The sequence below is a fragment of the Gorilla gorilla genome, chromosome 2, assembly GCF_029281585.2.
Source record: "Gorilla gorilla gorilla isolate KB3781 chromosome 2, NHGRI_mGorGor1-v2.1_pri, whole genome shotgun sequence".
NCBI lineage: Eukaryota > Metazoa > Chordata > Mammalia > Primates > Hominidae > Gorilla > Gorilla gorilla.
In genome coordinates this window covers 136,120,818-136,139,445 of record NC_086017.1, presented here as the reverse complement: position 1 = coordinate 136,139,445, position 18,628 = coordinate 136,120,818, and the positions used below count along the sequence as shown (strand labels likewise).

Genomic DNA, 18,628 nt, shown 5'->3' with positions numbered 1-18,628 from the left:
ATCATTTAAGAACAAAATATTTCATAATCTGTGGTGACAGTTGTTTGCATTATCTTTTTTTTAAAATTACTATTTAATTACGTTTTAAAAACTTATTTCTTTTGTTTTTGCCTTTTTTTTTTTTTGAACTAGATCCTTACAATAAATGAGGATGGATCACTTGGTTTGAAAACCCCTAAATCTCACGTTTGTGAGCACTGCAATGCTGCCTTTAGAACGAACTATCACTTACAGAGACATGTCTTCATTCATACAGGTATTTCTTGAATTAAAATGGGCTTGTGGCCATTAAAGTTATTATCTTTCTTATTTTCATCTTCGTGTAACTGTCATTCATTCCTAAGACCATAGCTAATCTGGCATTCCAAATCAGAGATTTTGTAGGCCAGAATGTCAGAAGGAAACCAGGAAAAACTCTTAAGTGAGAAAACAATTAGCATGGATGTGTAAAATTAATTAAATAGTCTTAATTGGACACCTGTTTGGCTTAATGTGCTCCATTTAGCTAGAGAAATGATTAAAGAATGTATTATTAAAAGCCTGTTTATCAGCGTTCATTTTTTGTGTGTGCAAAATGTCCAGGCAGAGTTTCAAACATGGATTTGGAAATCAAATATAAATAAATGATAGCTAAGATAATGAAATTGTAGAGAACAGTATTAAAGATGACAGACCTTTGGGTAAACAAACTAGACATGTAAGATGAAATGAGGAAGAAAAACAGTTATAAGGGAGATTCATTGAACTAGGAAAATAGTGTCCCAGAAGCTAGTAGAAGATAGAATTCCAAGCAGGGTGTGACCAACAGTGCCAGTGCCCTAGGAGGATAGAGGTTAGAGAACCAAGAAAAAATCTTTGGAATAAATAGCAAGGAGATCACAAGTAGCTTTTCAGAAAGCAGAGTATAAGGGTTAAACCACAAGTGGGCAGTGAAGAATTTGACTTAGAGTAGACTACTCTTTTAAGGAGGTGTAGTGAAAGAGAAGGAGAGAAAGTACTAAGGTAGAAGTGTTTCAGGACTGAAACAAGGTTTCTCAGCATAGAGCAGGCCAGAGAATACTTTCCTTAAAAGGAAAAGCCCCAGCAGAAAGAGAAAGTTTGAAGAGACAGGATCTTTTAAAAAAGGGATGTTTAGAAAGTTCTGAAGGTTCTGAAGAAAATATGTAAAAGGGCATAAATGGATGGTTAACTAGGGAGAAAACAGGATGGGCGCACCTTCTTCCAGATAAAAAGGAAGAAAAGATGTTTAAGACACGTGAGAACCTGTATTTCTTTCTCACCCCATGATGTTAAAATTCAATTTTAAATTGTTTTATTTCTTTCCTTCCCCCCCTTGAATATATAGATCAAATTTAATCTCATTTTTCTGTGATTGTGAGAATATGAATTTTTAAATCCTGGGAAAAAAATTGAGAGGACATAAAATTCTGTTAATAACATTAAAAATTTGTATGGCTATTTTGTAATTTTCCAAAATTTGGGCATCTAAGATTTTTCTTTCCTCAGAAACAGTAACTAAAAACTGTTGTTTTATTCAGTAACTAATTTGTGGATGTGAAATTATTTTAAGGTGAAAAACCATTTCAATGTAGTCAATGTGACATGCGTTTCATACAGAAGTACCTGCTACAGAGACATGAGAAGATTCATACTGGTGAGTGTTAACCACCCTTACTAGGTTCATTAAAATGATTATTTCAAATGGAGGGAAGAATTTTTAATAAGTGGCAGTGACTTGCTGCCATTTCCATTGGTTTAGACTATAAATCACAGGTTATCTTTTTTCTCCCTTCAATAAATCAATGTTAACTGTTAAGACTTAACTTTAATGTCCAAGCCCAAGAAATTACTTTGAAATAGAGTTGCATAATAACCTAAAATATATGTTTAATGTCACAAAAGGAAGGAAGATTTTCTGAAATTGCTATTTCTTTAGGTGTTTACTAAACTCAAAATTATCATTAATTAGTCTGGGGTAGGAAGCAAATTCCTGACTCCTAAAGCAGCAGTACAGTTCATTCTCTTTCTTTCTCTTTCATGTATATACCTTACCCTTAGACATGTAATCTTAAAAAGTTGAGAACTGCCAATTTCTCAGTCAGGTTATTAATGATTTAGAAATTAAATATTCTAGAGGATTACTATAAAGGAACACATACCGTAAAAACCTAAGTCTCATTTTAGAGCAAATATTTATTTGCATCTATTTTTGCCAACGGTAAAACCAACTTTTATAAGTAACTTTGATTTAGTAGTCTGTTGACTTTGCCTTTGTTGCCTCTAAGCATGTTGAAAAGTGTTTCTTTAGAATTGATTTCCAGTGTTTTGCTTTTTGTGATGGAATAAAAGCAGAGTTGGTAAATTTGTATAACTTTGAATTTTACATTTGAATAGAATTGAGAATTGTGATAATATGAGAATATTGAAAATATTTAAGTTCTTCATATTTTTCTGTTTTAAGTACTCAAGCAAGTACCTGCCCAGTGTTGTTATTTCGATGTGTTCTCATGGGACCTGCAGTATTTGTGAAAGGACAGTTTGTCATATAGAAACAACCTTTTCTGTCTGATAACATTTTTTTCAATTTTCTTTGCCCCCAAAAAGAAGCCTGAATGTGTCTGGTCTGCTTAAATAAAACTTTAACTGGGCTGGGCTCAGTGGCTCATGCCTGTAATCTCAGCACTTTGGGAGGCTGAGGTGGGCGGATCACTTGAGGTCGGGAGTTCGATACCAGCCTGACCAACATGGAAGAAACCCCGTCTCTACTAAAAATACAAAATTAGCCGGGCGTGGTAGCACATGCCTGTAATCCCAGCTACTCGGGAGGCTGAGGCAGGAGAATTGCTTGAACCCAGGAGGCGGAGGTTGCGGTGAGTCGAGATCGCGCCATTGCACTCCAGCCTGGGCAATAAGAGTGAAACTCCGCCTCAAAAATAAATAAATAAATAAATAAATAAATAAAATAAATAAATAAAACTTTAACTGTGCAACATGTCTGTATGCTTGGATGTTCTACTTTTTAACAATCATTTTGCACATTACTAGTTTCAGTTTTTTAAGTAAACGTATTCATCTCTTTTTATTAGAAGGGCTGTGGGAGAAAAAAATTTATAGATTTTGTGTGACTTATAGCTAAATTTAAATTCCTATATAACAATAAAACCTGATCAGATACAAATGAAAGTGATTATTTTTGTGTGTTCTTAATACCTAATAGGTTTTGATATTTTACTCATTCATTCAACAAAAATTTATTGAGCATCCAGTGTTTTTCAAGCACCAGAAATAGATAACATAAGGCAGTTTCTTTCTTTGGAGTTTACGTTCTTGTGGAAAAACAGACGTGGAAAAACACACATATAAGCAAGCACAGTGCAGTTAAGTGTTGTAGAATTTTATACAAAATTCTCAAGATACTATTGTGCCCTGAGGAAGAGACACATGTGCTGTCCGTTCTTAGGGAAGGTGTCACAGAAAAGCTACATGAGGCTAAGTTAAGAATATATGTGTGTGGGTGGGTGTGTATCTGAAAAAAATATTTTTGAAACAATACTTACCTTCATTGCACTGTGATATTTTGTGTGTGAGTATGAATTCTTTTTTTAAAAAAGTGCTGGTCACAATCCTGTAATCAACTGCACTAGACCATGGGGAATCTTGGATTTAAGCAGAGTATAATGGGTTGTTAATGTTTGTTTAGAATTTACTAAGTACCAGAAAACTGTGTTAAATATCTCATTTAGTCCTCACATTAATCTTGAAAGGCAGGAGTTATTACTATCCCCATTTTATAGATGAGGAGGTAGTAAGAAGTGCACATAAGTTAAGGAACTTTCCCAAATGTATATATCTAATAAATGATGGAACCAAGATTTCAGCTCAAGCCTCTGTGAGTCCAGAGTACACATGTGAAATCACTGGCTATGCAGAATGGGACTAGAAGCAGAAAGTTATATTTGGGCCTTTTTGAGTTTTTCTTGCTCTGTCACTAAGCCAATTATGGCTTAGCCTTCCTATAGGTATAGTAGCATCTAAAAGTGGTAGAAGCAAAGGCTGGAGTTCTCATGTTAGAGAGAACAGTGTAGAAGAAGATAAGGAGTTGAGAGGAACCAGGGCAAAGCAATCACTAGGGTTCCTTAACAAAGAAAAGTTCTTTTGAAGAGAGAATCAATTCTGCCCTATTGTTCCCTCCCCACTAGGTGGAACTGATATAAGGGGATAGTTTTCCCTTCTTTACTTCATATTCTTGATTCTTTTTATAGATTCTTTTTAAAGACAGTAAAATGTTTTTTGTTAAATCTATTTGGGAATATATATCTAGAACCACAAATAGGTCTCCATCATTTATTATTCTGTTCTTACTGTTCTTCCTTTCATTTTCTAAATGACTTTTATTTTTGGAGGAGGGTAGTGCCGTGAAGTTTGCCCATGTGAAGGCTTTCTTTCTTTGTAGGCCCTTAGTTTAGAAGAATGCATTTAAATAGTTATGGCATTAAAAAAGATTTCCCATATTTTTATCCATTTTTAAATTGTCAAATGAGTAATGAGTCACCTAACCGACCCTCAAAGGTTGGTGAAAACCATCTGCCCTTAAAGGCTCCATTTTCCATACATCCTTCCTTCTCCCTTTAGGTCTCATTATACTGTCTTCTCCTGGTCCCTCAGGCCTCCAAGCCCATTCTCTGCCCCTTTGCAACATAGTTAAAAATCATTACTTGCTTGGTAGCTGTGGCCAACAATAAAGAAACCTGTGTCATATTAAAACCAAGAACATAGTTGATTTGGTTTCAAAAGGAAAAATTTTTAATGTGCTCTAGACAGGCTATTGTTTAATTCCATTTCCTACATTTGGCCTTGTCTATGAAACACCATTTTAGGGGAGAGTACTTTTTCATCCAGAGGCTGATCCCTGAAATTCTGGTTTAAGCTTTATTCCTTTAGACTGTGGCACTGAAAACTGCCACATTGTAAATATCCTCAGGACTGCTATTTTTGGCAGTTATGGGAGATTTACCTTTTTTGTGAATATTATATTTTTTGTGAATATTACAGATCCTTTATTTAGGTGATGTTTTGGATGTGAGAGAGAAGATGAGGATTTGAGGCTAAGGTCGAAGATAATTATAATTGATCATTTTGTTTAGGGCCAGGATTACTGATCAAGCGCATATCAAGGTTAAACATTTATCATCATTGGCAGATTTCCTTGTGGATCAAGTACTTTTGTCTGATGTGCCCTTTCCTTGTCTAAGGTGCCTATTTTAAAAATGCATATATAGAATAAATGTTAGAATGGCATATATCCATAGTTGTGTTATTTTCTTCTCACCTCGTGAGCATTTTACTCTAAGAAACTGCCAGTCTTATCACCAAGAGGGATTGAGGAGTAAAAAACTTAAGTACAATTTTTAATTTTATTTTTGTAAATTCCTCTAAATAGTAAGCCACAGAATACCTATCCTGATGTTCTGTTATACAAATTATGGTTGCTTTTTAGTTATGCCAGTTTTCATAATTTATTTTTTATTTCAATTAGTAAAAATGTTACGAAGCTATTTCTATAGGGAAGTTTTTATAAATGATTCTCCTCCCGGCCGGGTGCGGTGGCTCACGCTGTAATCCCAGCACTTTGGGAGGCCACGGCAGGCGGATCACGAGGTCAGGAGTTTGAGACCGGCCAACATAGTGAAACCCGATCTCTACTAAAAATACAAAAATTAGCCAGGCGTGGTGGCACATGCCTTTAGTCCTAGCTACTCGGGAGGCTGAGGCAGGAGAATCGCTTGAACCTGGGAGGCGGAGGTTGTGGTGAGCCGAGCATGCCATTGCACTCGATCCTGGGCAGCAGAGCAAGACTCCGTCTCAAAAAAAAAAAAGATTCTCTTCCCAAAAAAAGATTTTTGAAAAAACTAAATCACTCAGAATTATATATGTTCACTAGGTTTCTTTTTCCATAAGGTTCTTTTTTAAGCCTTTAGTTCTTAGATGTATACAGTTCTCTCTGTAAAAATATAAAAACACTGGAAAACCTGTCATCTAAGTTAGTGTTCTTCATGCCTGAAAACACAGCAGTCCTCTTTTTCTCTTTACTATGACTTTTATTCACAACTGTATTAAATAGCTGAATAATAACAGCATCTTATTTTTGTAAACCAGTTGGGCTAATGGGGTAGGGTTGGAGAGAATGTTGATTTACTCTTGACTAACTTAGCTTAACCCTTTATATTTCCCTTAGTATGGTTCAGTTATTGATAAAAATTAGTTTTCCGCTCACATTTTTCAAGCCCTAATTTATAGTTAATTAGCTCTAATAGAGAAGTCTTATGAAAGAAAATGTTAAAGGCCTACTTAGATTTTAACTCTTAATTTGTGAGGATGAAGGAAATGAATACTGTTTGTGTAGCTGAGAATGTTGTGTGCACTACAAGCTCCTGGCGTTGTGATTGCTGAAGCCCAGACCGCACTGGCATGGACAGAGCTTGCCAAGGAAGTATTAAGCAGAGAAGTATGGATTGCTGGGACTGACATTTTCTGCTTTAACAAAGCTTTTAGAAACCAATTTTTTTTAATCTGCAAAGCTGTTAATAATTCATACTAAAAGATTGGTTAGTCCGGGCGCGGTGGCTCACGCCTGTAATCCCAGCACTTTGGGAGGCCGAGGCGGGCGGATCATGAGTTCAGGAGATCGAGACCATCCTGGCTAACACAGTGAAACCCCGTCTCTACTAAAAAATACAAAAAATTAGCCGGGCATGGTGGTGGGCGCCTGTAGTCCCAGCTACGTGGGAGGCTGAGACAGGAGAATGGCGTGAACCCGGGAGGCGGAGCTTGCAGTGAGCCGAGATCGCGCCACTGCACTCAAGCCTGGGCGACAGAGCGAGACTCCGTCTCAAAAAAAAAAAAAAAAAAAAAAGATTGGTTATACATAAAACATATAAAATCTTAACACTATATATCAAAATATCCCAATAAAGACATAAAAGAGATCATTTATATGTGTGTATATATGTATATAATTAAAGTATGGTGTAATTATATATATAAATTGATAAAAACCTGATATATATAAAAATATTAAACCATACTTAAAATTTTTTTTGTTTAGGAGGATAGGGGAAGTCATCCAGAAGATTGATTCCATTTTATTATTATGTCTTACAACAGAAATATGGCAAATCAGAGGCTTTATAATGAAAGTTGCCCAGTTTTCAATTAAGTGTATGTATTTTATGTATGAGTATCGCTACCCCTCAAATCTATATAGAATGTTTTTGTTAGTTCATAGCAGCTATATTTAAAAAAGATGTGTAGCATTTGTTTTAACAAGTCTTTAACAAATTGAGACTTGGTTGAAGTGGTCTCATTCTTACATATAGTCATTGAGTGAATGAACATGTGAATCATGTGACTCACAATTTGATGAAGCATATGTCAGATTTCTAACACAATGGTGCAGACAACCTGTGCTTTAGAATTTCATTGAAATAGACCAGACAATTCAGATTGGTGTCTTCATGGAAGAGATAGAACTTAAGTGACCTCAAGAGTGAATTTGATTTGGGCTTTGTAATCCATGCGTTGCATGGGAGTCAAGTGTCTTCACAGGAACCACAGGTAGTAAAGCAAAGGCATGATGGAAGTCAGGACCGGAAGGAAAATCTACAGTGTACTGAAGGAAGTTGGGAATCGTTGGTCAAGAAGAGTTAAACAGATACTCAGATAATCGATTCAGAAACACAGGGTAGCAAGTTAAAACTGAGGCAGACAGGCAAACACCCAGACAGTTGCAGATGCTGGGCAAGAGGCCAAGCAGTGTGTCATATATCCTGGCTTAAAAGAACCAGAAGGAGGCAGGTACTTCATTGCAGTTTAAAAAAACCTAGCAATTCCTAAGAATTCATGATTATCATAAACCTAGTGATACTCAAGTAAATTTATTGAGTACCTGTTTTCCACCAAGCACTGTAACCCAATACATAAATTATCTCACTTTATCCACACAGCAGTCCTGTGAGGAGGGTGCTGGTATTCTTGTTTTACAGATAAGGTTCAAAATGATTAAGTCACCTCCCTCAGTGCGTATAACTGGTAAATAACAATCTAGCTCTTCAAAGTTTGTGCCCTTAACCAATATGCTGTTGAAAGGGTAGATCAAGCACCAAGGAAATTTCGAAGTGACATCAACTTTTGGTTTTAACCAGGGAGATTTTTATTTTGTTCAGGTAAGGGCAAAGCCAGTCCTGAACCTGGCCTGTAGCCTGTATGTATGTAGCTTTCTATGCTTCACTGAAACGAAGTCTGTGGGTGTAGGGGTAAGACCGGATTTCACAATGGAGTGGGCAGAGGCAAGATGTGCATGTAAATGGCCATTCTGAGGAAAGCAGGAAGGACGGGGAGAGTGGGGGTGAGGAGATAAGTCTAGAAAGCTTGATTTTGGAATTGCGTTGTCTAGCCTTGATGCTAAGCTAAGGAATGTCAGATTTATCTTGTAAAGCATTATAAGATACCAAGGCATTTAACTGCCATGTTAAAAAAATACTGTTTTGTGAGGAAAGTTGGAAATTTGGAAAATAAGTTACTGTTAATCATAACTAATATGAAGAAAATTGTATAATATTTAATATTTTTATGCTAAAATATTTACTCATAATTACAAATGTATTAATCAAATTTAGGTATTTACATTTTTTTTTAAAAAAATGGAACAACATAGTTAAGCTTTAAGGAATGTAATATTACTTTAGTTTTGGTCAGTTTGAGAAGTAGGCAAAACTTAAATACTTTTTTTGTTTTCAGAGATGAAGTCTCCCTCTGTTGCCTAGGCTGGAGTGCAGTGGCATGATCATAGCTCACTGCAGCCTCCACCTCCTGGGCTCAAGCAATCCTCCTGCCTTAGCTTCCTTGAGTTTCTGGGACTACAGGTGTGCACCAGCATGCCTGGCTAAAGTTACTTTTCACAGTAGTTTTTTATTTTTCTTATTTGTCCATAGTATGGTTTGGTTTGCCTTTTTAAAATATTTTCAAAAACTGTAGAAAATGTACTCTGAAACAAGATAAGTTTCTCTACTCTTTGACTTGTTAACCTGCCTTCCTTTAATGTAGGGCCCCCTGAAAAATTATTTTACATTCTACAGAAGATGAAACATTCATTCAGTTGGGTCTAGATATAATGCTTTGTTTTACAAATTATTTCACACCATATTCTTTTGGAAAAATACTCAATTACTTCTTTAAACTCAAACTCCTGAAGACCTCAGGATTTTTGAATATTGGAAGCACACCACCATGCCTGGGTAATCTTTTTTAATTTTTTGTATTTTTGTTTTTTAGAGATGGAGTCTCCCTATGTATCCCAGGCTGGTCTGGAACTCCTGGGCTCAAGTGATCCTCCGATTTTGGCCTCCCAGAGTGCTGGGATTATAGGCATGAGCCACTGTGCCTAGCTTCAGTGTGCATTTTTAATTATTCCAGAAAATATACTCAGTTTACTCTTAATTACCTAGGAGTGAATTGACGAGGTCATAGGTTAATTATTAAACTTTTTTTAATTAAAATTTTTACTTTAGATTCAGGGGGTACATATGCAAGTTTCTTACAAGGGGATATTGCATGATTCTGAGATTTGGGCTTCTATTAATCCTGTCACCCAGACAGTGAATATAGTACCCAATAGGAAGTTTTTCAGGCCTTTCCCCCATTCCTTCTCTTCTTCCTTTTGGAGTCCCCAGTGTTTGTTGTTCCCATTTTTTACGTCTGTGTGTACCCAAGATTTAATGCCCACTTATAAGTGGGAACATGTGTTATTTGGTTTTCTGTTTTTTATGTTAATTCACTTAGGGTGATTGACTCCAGCTGCATCCATGTTTCTGCAAAAGACATGATTTTGCTCTTTTTATGGCTGTGTAGTATTCCATGGTGTATATGTACCACATTTTCTTTATCCAGTCCACTGCTGATGGTTACCTGTGTTGATTTTGTGTCTTTGCTTTTGTGAATAGTGCTGCCATAAACGTATGAGTGCATGTGTCATTTGGTAGAATTTTTTTTTTCCTTTGGGTATGTACCCAGTAATGGGATTGCTGGGTCAAATGGTAGTTTTGTTTTTACTTCCTTGAGAAATCTCCAGACTGCTTTTCACAGTCACTGAAATAATTCACGTCTACCAATAATGTATAAGTGTTCCCTTTTCTCTGTAGCTTCGCCAACATGTTATTTTTTTTTGACATTTTAATAATAGCCCTTCTTAGGGGTGTGAGATAGTATCTCATTGTGGTGTTCATTGTTTTTTTTTTATTTAAAGATGGTGTTGCTATGTCACTTAGGCTGGTGTGCGATGGCATGATCTGGGCTCACTGTGGCCTCAACCTCCCGGGCTCAAGCGATCCTCCCACCTCAGGCTTCTGAGTAGCTGGGACTGCAGGTGCACACCACCACTTGCAGCTAAGTTTTGCTTTTTTTTTTTTTGGTAGAGACCGGGCTTCACCATGTTGCCCAGGCTGGTCTCAAATTGCTGGGCTCAAGCGATCCACCTGCCTTAGCCTCCTAAAGTACTGGGATTACAGGAATAAGCCACTGTGCCTGACCTTTTTCATATGTTGACTGCTTGTATGTCTTATTTTGAGAAGTGTCTGTTCTCATGTCCTTTGACCAGTTTTTAATGGGGTTGTTTTTTGCTTGTTGATTTAACTGCCTTACAGGTTCTGGATATTAGTTTCTTGTTGAATGCATAGTTTGTGAATATTTTCTCCCATTCTGTAGGTTGTCTGTTTACTCTGCTGATTCTTTTGCTATGCAGAAACTCTAGTTTCTTTAAGTCCCACTTGTCAATTTTTGTTTTTGTTGCAGTTTTTTTTGTAGAGATCAGGTCTTGCCATGTTGCCCAGGCTGGTCTTGAACTCCTGGCCTCAAGCAGTCCTCTTACTTTGGCCTCCCAAAGTGCTAGGATTGCAGGTATGAACCACCATGTCCTGCCTGTCACTTTTCATTGTTGTTGCAATTGCGGGACTTAGTCATAAATTCTTCGCCAAGGCTTATGTCTGGAAGGGTATTTCCTAGGTTTTCTTCCAGGATTTTTATAGTTTTTGTTTTACATTTAAGTCTTTAATTTGTCTTGCATTAATTTTTGCATATGGTGATAGGTAGAAGTCCACTTTCATTCTTTTGGATATGGTTAGCTAGTTTCCACTGCACCATTTATTAGGGGTCTTTTCCCCATTGATTATTTTTTGCCAACTTTCTTGAATATCAATTGGTTGTAGGTGTGCAGTTTTTTTTTCTGGGTTCTCTATTCTGTTCCATTGGTTTGTGTATCTATTTTTGTACCAGTACCATGCTGTTTTGGTTACTGTAGCCTGTAGTATAGTTTGAAGTCCTGGTTTTGTTCTTTTTTGGCTAGGATTGCTTTGGCTTTTGGGGCTGGTTTTTTTTTTTTTTTTTGGTTCTATATAAATTTTAGAATGGTTTTTTCTATGTCTGTGAAAAATGATATTGGTAGTTTGATAGGAATGGTGGTGAATCTGTAGATTGCTTTGGGAAATATGGACAATTTTAATGTTATTGATTCTTCTAGTTCATTAACATGGAACTTTTTTTCGTTTGTTTATGTCATCTATGATTTCCTTCAGCAGTGTTTTTTAGTTCTTCTTATAGAGATCTTTCACCTTCTTGGTTAGATGTATTCCTAGGGTATGGGTATGTGTGTGTGCATCTAGTGTAAATGGGATTATGTTCTTGATTTGCCTCTCAGCTGAATGTTATTGGTGTATAGAAATGCTGTTGATTTTGTATCCTGAAACTTTACTGAAATTGTTTATCATGTCTAGGAGCCTTTTGGCAGAGTCTTTAGGGTTTTCTAGATACTGAATCATATGGTCAGCAAAGAGAGATAATTGAGTGTCTCTTTTCCTATTTGGATGTCTTTTATTTCTTTCTCTTGCCTGATTACTCTGGCTAGGACTTCCAGTACTATGTTGAAGAGGAGTGATGAGAATAGGCGTCCTTGTCTTGTTCCAGTTCTTAGGGGGAATGTGTCCAGCTTTTGCCTGTTCAGCATAGTGTTGATTGTGGTTTGTCATAGATGGCTCTTATTATTGTGAGGTATGTTCCTTTGATGCCTAGTTTTTTGAGGGTTTTTATAATGAAGGGATGTTGGATTTTATCAAAAGCTGTTTCTGTGTCTATTGAGATGATCATATGATTATGTGATTTTTGTTTTTAATTCTGTTTATTTGGTGAATCACATTCATTGATTTGCATATGGTGAACCAGCATTGCATCCCGGGAATAAAGCATACTTGATCAAACTGAATTAACTTTTTGGTGTGCTCCTAGATTCAGTTTGCTAGTATTTTGTTCAGGATTTTTGCATCTATTTCCATCAGGGATGTTGGCCTTTAGTTTTTGGGTTTTTTTTGTTTGTTTGTTTGTTTTTCCCCATTGTGTCTTTGCCAGATTTTGGTATCAGGATGATACTGGTTTCATAGAATGAGTTAGGGAGGAATCCCTTCTCCTTGATTTTTTGGAATGGTTTCAGTAGGATTGGTACCAGCTGTCTTTTGTACATTCGGTAGAATTCAGCTGTGAATCCATCTGGTCCAGGGCTTTTTTTTTTTCTTTCCTGGTTGGTGTGTTTTTTATTAGTGATTTAATTTTGGAACTCGTTATTGATCTGTTCAAGGTTTGAATTTTTTCCTGATTCAATCTTGGGAGGTGTGTGTTTATGAGAATTTAACTATATTCTCTAGATTTTCTAGTTTGTGTGTATAGGGGTGTTCATAATAATCTCATTGGAGCTTTTGTATTTCTGTGGGATTAGTTATAATGTGACTTTTGTTGTTTCTGATTGTGCTTATTTGAATCTTTTTCTTTGTTAATCTAGGTAGTGGTCTGTCAATCTTGTTTATTCTTTCAAAGAACCAACTTTTTGTTTTGATTCTTTGTATGGTTTTTGGGTCTCAGTTTCATTTCTACTCTGTTTTCTTTTATTCCGTTAGCCTTGGGATTAGTTTGTTCTTGTTTTTCTAGTTCCTTTAGGTGTGATGTTACATGATTAATTTGAAATCTTTCTGTCCTCTTGATGTGGGAGTTTAGTGCCATAAACTTTCCTCTTAACACTGCTTTTGCTGCATTCTATAGATTTTGGTAGGTTGTCTCTCTGTTTTCGTTTGTTTCAAAGAATATTTTGATTTCTGCCTTGATTTCATTGTTTATCCAAAAGTCATTCAGGAGCAAGTTGTTTAGTTTCTAGTAATTGTGTGGTTTTGAGGGTTCTTCTTGGTATTGATACCTATTTTTATTCCAGTGTGGTCTGAGAATGTGCTTGGTATGACTTCCATTTTTTTGAATTTATTGAGACTTGATTTATGGCCCAGCAAGAGGTTGATCTTAGAATATGTTCTGTGTGCAAATGAGAAAAATGTATTTTCTATGGTTGTTGGGTAGAGTATACTGTAGAGCTCTATTAGGTCCAGTTGGTCAAGTGAGAAATTAGACACTTGTCCAGAATTTCTGTGTTAGTTTTCTGCCTCAATAATCTATTTAAGGCTGTCAGTGGGATGTTGAAGTCTCCCATTATTGTATGGCTGTATACATCTTTTCCTAGGTTTAGACGTATTTGCTTTATGAATCTAGGTGCTCCAATTTTGGGTGCATATATATTTAGGATAGTTAAGTCTTCTTGTTGAATTGAACCCTTTATCATTATAAAATGACCTTCTTTGTCTTTTTTTACTGTTGGTTTAAAGTCTGTTTTATCTGTTACAAGAATAATGACCCCTACTCTTTCTTGTTTTACATTTGTGTGATTAGTTAAAATTAAAGAGACAAGTGCATTCATTAAAAAAACAAAATGACTGCAAACACAAAAAGAGCAACCTATTTGTTGCTGTTTGAAGACACACAGTATTCTATATGGGCCTATTGTACTTACATAATGGAGGAACTCTACCTTAAAAATCAATCATATATATTCTTTCCCAGTTCATCTCTCTTCACCTTAAAAATCAATCATATGTGGTCTTGCCCACTTCATCTAACTTTTAGTTCTTTATCAATGGATAGAGGGGGAGGACATGGAGTTTGATCCACTGTAATTCTAGAGTCCTGAGAAAGTCTAACTTTATCCCAATAGAAAAATCTTGTTGTGCTCTACCTGTTCTTCAGACATTTTGTTTTCTTAAATGATATTTAGGAGAAATAGACAATGGACTTATAGGAACCTGAAAGGTATTATTTTAAAATGTTAGGATTCCGTGACAAATCCACGGGAGTTTGGCTTATGCAGAAGCCTTTGACAAAAATACTAGAGACTGGCTGGGAAACTTTTGAGGTGCTGTTATTAAGGAGATGCGATGCCAGGCAAGGCTGAAGAAGCTCTTGATTGTTACAGGGTGAGTGGAGGCTAGCTACTAAAAGCAATACTTGATGCTATGCTTTAATCATCCAGACTTCAGCTAGATTATTTAGTAGGAGAATTTGCTCAGTGTCTAACATTATCTAGGCCTTTTCTGATATTAAAAAGTAAAAGATTGCAGTGAAAAAATAAGCAGTAGTAACAGACTATCTTAACAGAATAAAAGTATTTTTGTTCATTTTCCACCTTGTATTTTATGTGGTATTTTGTATTCGAAAGCTGTTCTTGGAATATTGTGTATAAACTTGAAGTTTACATGAAATCATTACTCTTTTGAACTGAGAGTTAAAGCTACTTACTCTATAACAGCCTGGATATATTCACTCAGCAGCGTTTGGGTTGTAGATCTAATTAATTAGCCATTAAATTTTTTTCCCCTGAAGGAAACTAACTTCTGAAACTAATCTCAGTCTCTCTTTCCCCTGCCTCATTGAAATGATTGTTTAATGATGAGATTTCTTAGAAATACTACTATCATACTCTAGCAAAGTATATTTTATTAAGTGATGAGGTTCTGAAAAAGACCTGAAGACTGAAAATTGAATGAAATGGACATGAAAGGCATTTCAGAGGAAAAATAATTACAGATGAAATTTAATAGTAGTTTAAACAGAAGAAATTGGAGTGAAACTAATATAGGAGAATGGCTTTTAAACTTTTTTTGATGGAACTCTGATTCTCAAATGAAATCCTACATGGTATCAACATCAATAGTCAATTAAAAAACAAGGCAGATGATTTCAAGTGGTTTTCCTTGGCTATTGATGAGTTGACAGATGGTACCAATTACTATGATCTGTTTCTACCCACTTCTGACACCAAGTGTGTGGGTTTTTCCTCATACCAACAAACACTTCTCCAGCTCTTTGGACACCAGCCGGCTGTCCTATTATACAGTTTAATTAAATGCTGACACTAACTACTTGGAGTTAGCATCAGATCCTGCAAGTTAAGGGCTCAGTCCCACAAGGCTGCCCCCTCTTCGGATGCCAATCACAAGTTTAGGCCTCTTGTACTTCTGACCAACTGGCTGTAAATCATGGGGGGAGGGAGTTTGGATAATTTGCTATAACAGTTTACAGAACCCAGGAAAGCGCTTTACTTACATTTACCATTTTATTACAAAGGATACAGATGAACAGCCAGATGAAGAGGGTCCACAGGACAAGGTCTGGAAGGGTCCCAAGTACCGGAGCTTCTGTCTTGTGGATTTAGGGTGTGCCACCATCCTGGCACTTGGATGTGTTCACCAACCCAGAAGCTCTCAGAACCTCATTACTTAGGGGCTTTTATGGAGGTTAGTAATGTAGGCATGATGGATTGATTATTAACTCACTTTCTAGCCCTTCTTCCCTTCCTGGAGGTTGAGGAGAATGGGGCTGAAATTTCTAGGCTTCTACTCAAGGCCTTGTCTTTCTGGTGACCAGCCCCTATCCTGAAGCTATCTAGGGTCCCAGAAAGAGTCGCCTCATTAGAATGAAAGAGGCTTCTATCACCCAGGAAATCCCTAGGGTTTCAGGAGTTCTGTGTCAGGAATAAAAGTCACTGCTATCACTCAGGAAATTGAAAGGATTTTAGGAGCTCTGTCATGAATCAGGGACAAAGACCAAATATTAGAACAAAAGATGCTTTTATCACCCTGATCACTCAGGAAATTACTAGAGTTTTAGGAGCTCTTTGTCTGGACCTGGGGACAAAAATTGAATGTATATTTCTTTTTTTTTTTTTTTTTGAGACAGAGTCTTACTCTGTTTCCTAGGCTGGAGTGCAGTGGCACAATCTTGGCTCACTGCAACCTCAGTCTCCCGGGTTCAAGTGATTCTCCTGCCCCAGCCTCCTGAGTACCTGGGATTACAGGTGCATGCCACCACACCTGGCTAATTTTTGTATTTGTAGTAGAGACAGGGTTCCACCATGTTGGCCAGGCTGGTCTCGAACTCCTCACCTCAGATGACCCACCCGTCTTGGCTTCCCAGAGTCCTGGGATTACAGGCGTGAGCCACCGTGCCCAGCCTAAATATATATTTCTTATACTACAATATTACCCTGTTATTTATTCAAGAAGTCAATACTAGGTTTGAAGTGACTGAAGAATTCGTCTCTGTGCAACTATAGGCAAGAATAGTTTCAAAATGGAATTACACTCTTTAAATGGATGAATGGAATGGTATGCAACTTAAATGTCAAGGTGTTTTCAAAAAAATGAGTAAAGAACTTGACAAAACATTTTAATATAAACTGAAGTGGATCTGCTAAGTTGTGTTACAGCGAATGGTGGGAAAAAAAATACATGTGGAACAGAATAGTTTGGTTGAACTAATTTACAAAGCTTGAGAAATACAAAGCATTTAAAGTTTATGGCCTTTCATGTTAGTATTTGTGACCAGTACTTTGTGAGAAACATTTGAATACATTATGTGTCATTGAACCAATAGTGTCAATAGTGAACTTCATTTGCTCTGGTGGGCTTAACCATTATCAGTGTTCTGTGAATTTCTGTCAGCTACGGAAGCTGAATGTTCTGATTTACTCTATTATATAGCAGTTTAATATCTTAGAAGTGGTAAAGTCTTATTGGGAGCTTTTGAATGTAAAGCCAAAATTAAACTTTTTCTGAATTAATATCACCAATCTCAATCACTGAAGAATAGCTTTGGAAATTAGCTTCTGCTGAAGACTTGAAAATGTTTCTTAATAAATTCAGCCTGTTATTACAAGGGAAACCAGTGTTTATATGTGAAATTTCTCCCACGATAAAGTTATCTTGACAGCACCTAATATTGAATCACAAAATGCTGTTTTATGTACTTCCTATGCTATCAGTTAGAACAAGAAGCAAAATCTCCACTCTCACACAAATAGGCAGTGGATATATTTTCCAAGCTCAAACTACAATTTCGTCAGATTTTGGACCTTGATGCAAGTGCAAAGAAAGTTTTCATATTTCAGAATCCACTTAATTGTGCAACTCTGCCTACTCTTTAATTGGAAGTAGTTAATGTCCAGTGTAATACATGGTAAAAGGCAAATATCAGGGATCTAATACAATTTTCTGTAAATGCCTTCCAAGTGGTGAATAATGCTTGATAAAATCACATTTTCATGGATTGATATCAGTATCTGTCTTTGTGACAAGATGGTTTCAAAGATGAAATGCATAAAATCTCATTGCAGATCAGCATTAACATACATTTACAATTGACTTTAATGATAGGGAATGCTAATTTTGAAGCCCTATAAAAGAGAATTCCAGCGTTTTCATTAGTAGAACTGTATGGTGAAAAGTTATGCATTATTATTATTATCATAGTTTGAATTTCATTAATAAAATTTTTGTGGAAATTGTTTTCTCTCTTATATGAGTTTGTATACAGTATCCTTGATTTTACCTTTTGGTCTACAAAGCTTAGTATTATTTACTCTGTGGCCCTTTGTGTTAAAAAAAAAAAAAAAAAAAGAGCTTGTCAACCCCTGTCAGGTTATTTTGAATGCCCCACCCTCTCAGTTCTTAGACCTCTGTTTTCTTGGTGACACTGTCATTTATTCTTCCTCTGTCATGGTCGTGTTAGACTAGTGCTCACCAAGCTTTAGTCTTCCTGTGACTGTAGTTTCTTATTTCCCAGGCACTCTCTCCTATCAGTCCTCCTCATGTCGTTTAGTACTTAGGTTTCAACAGTCCTTTGTCTTCACGAGGACCCACAATCCAGTGATTCTGCCTCCTTTTCACTATCCCTCATTTTCCTCATATCTTCATTTTCCTTATTTAATTTAAATTGTCATCATTTATCATATTCACTACCTTGCTTATTACATTCATACCCTTGCCCTCTCATACATAGTACTTACGTTGGCTAAATTACAGCCATAAGTAAATTTAATGATCTTTTTATTCACCTGACTGTGTTACTCCAACAGAAAGCCACAGTGAATTAGGGTCACTTTAGATTTTAAGAGGGCCCATAATGACTTCTGGAAATGATTTCCTTAGTCCTTTCATTCTCCTGCTCATCCAGATTGGGTCTTTAGTTCAAACAATGGGCCAGCTCCACCTGTCTATTGTCGTAATTAAAATTTTATTGGAACAGAGCCTTACCAGTTCCTTAATGTATTATCTATGGCTACACAGCAAAGTTGAGTAGCTGTGACAGAGATCATAAGGCCCCTGAAAGCCTAAAATATTTACTTTGTGGCCCTTTTAAAAGCTTGTCAGTCTTTCTC

General features: G+C 36.4%; 1 protein-coding gene across 3 annotated transcripts in view; it reads left to right on the top strand.

The window, feature by feature from the left end:
- ZNF148 (zinc finger protein 148) overlaps positions 1-18,628 on the top strand; it is a 148,293-nt gene that overhangs the window by 95,760 nt on the left and 33,905 nt on the right. For all 3 annotated transcript variants that reach the window (XM_031009385.3, XM_031009381.3, XM_055383853.2), the window contains 2 exons: positions 133-256; positions 1,571-1,654. In XM_031009385.3, the coding sequence (XP_030865245.1) occupies positions 133-256; positions 1,571-1,654 (208 nt within the window). The remainder of the gene's footprint in view (positions 1-132; positions 257-1,570; positions 1,655-18,628) is intronic.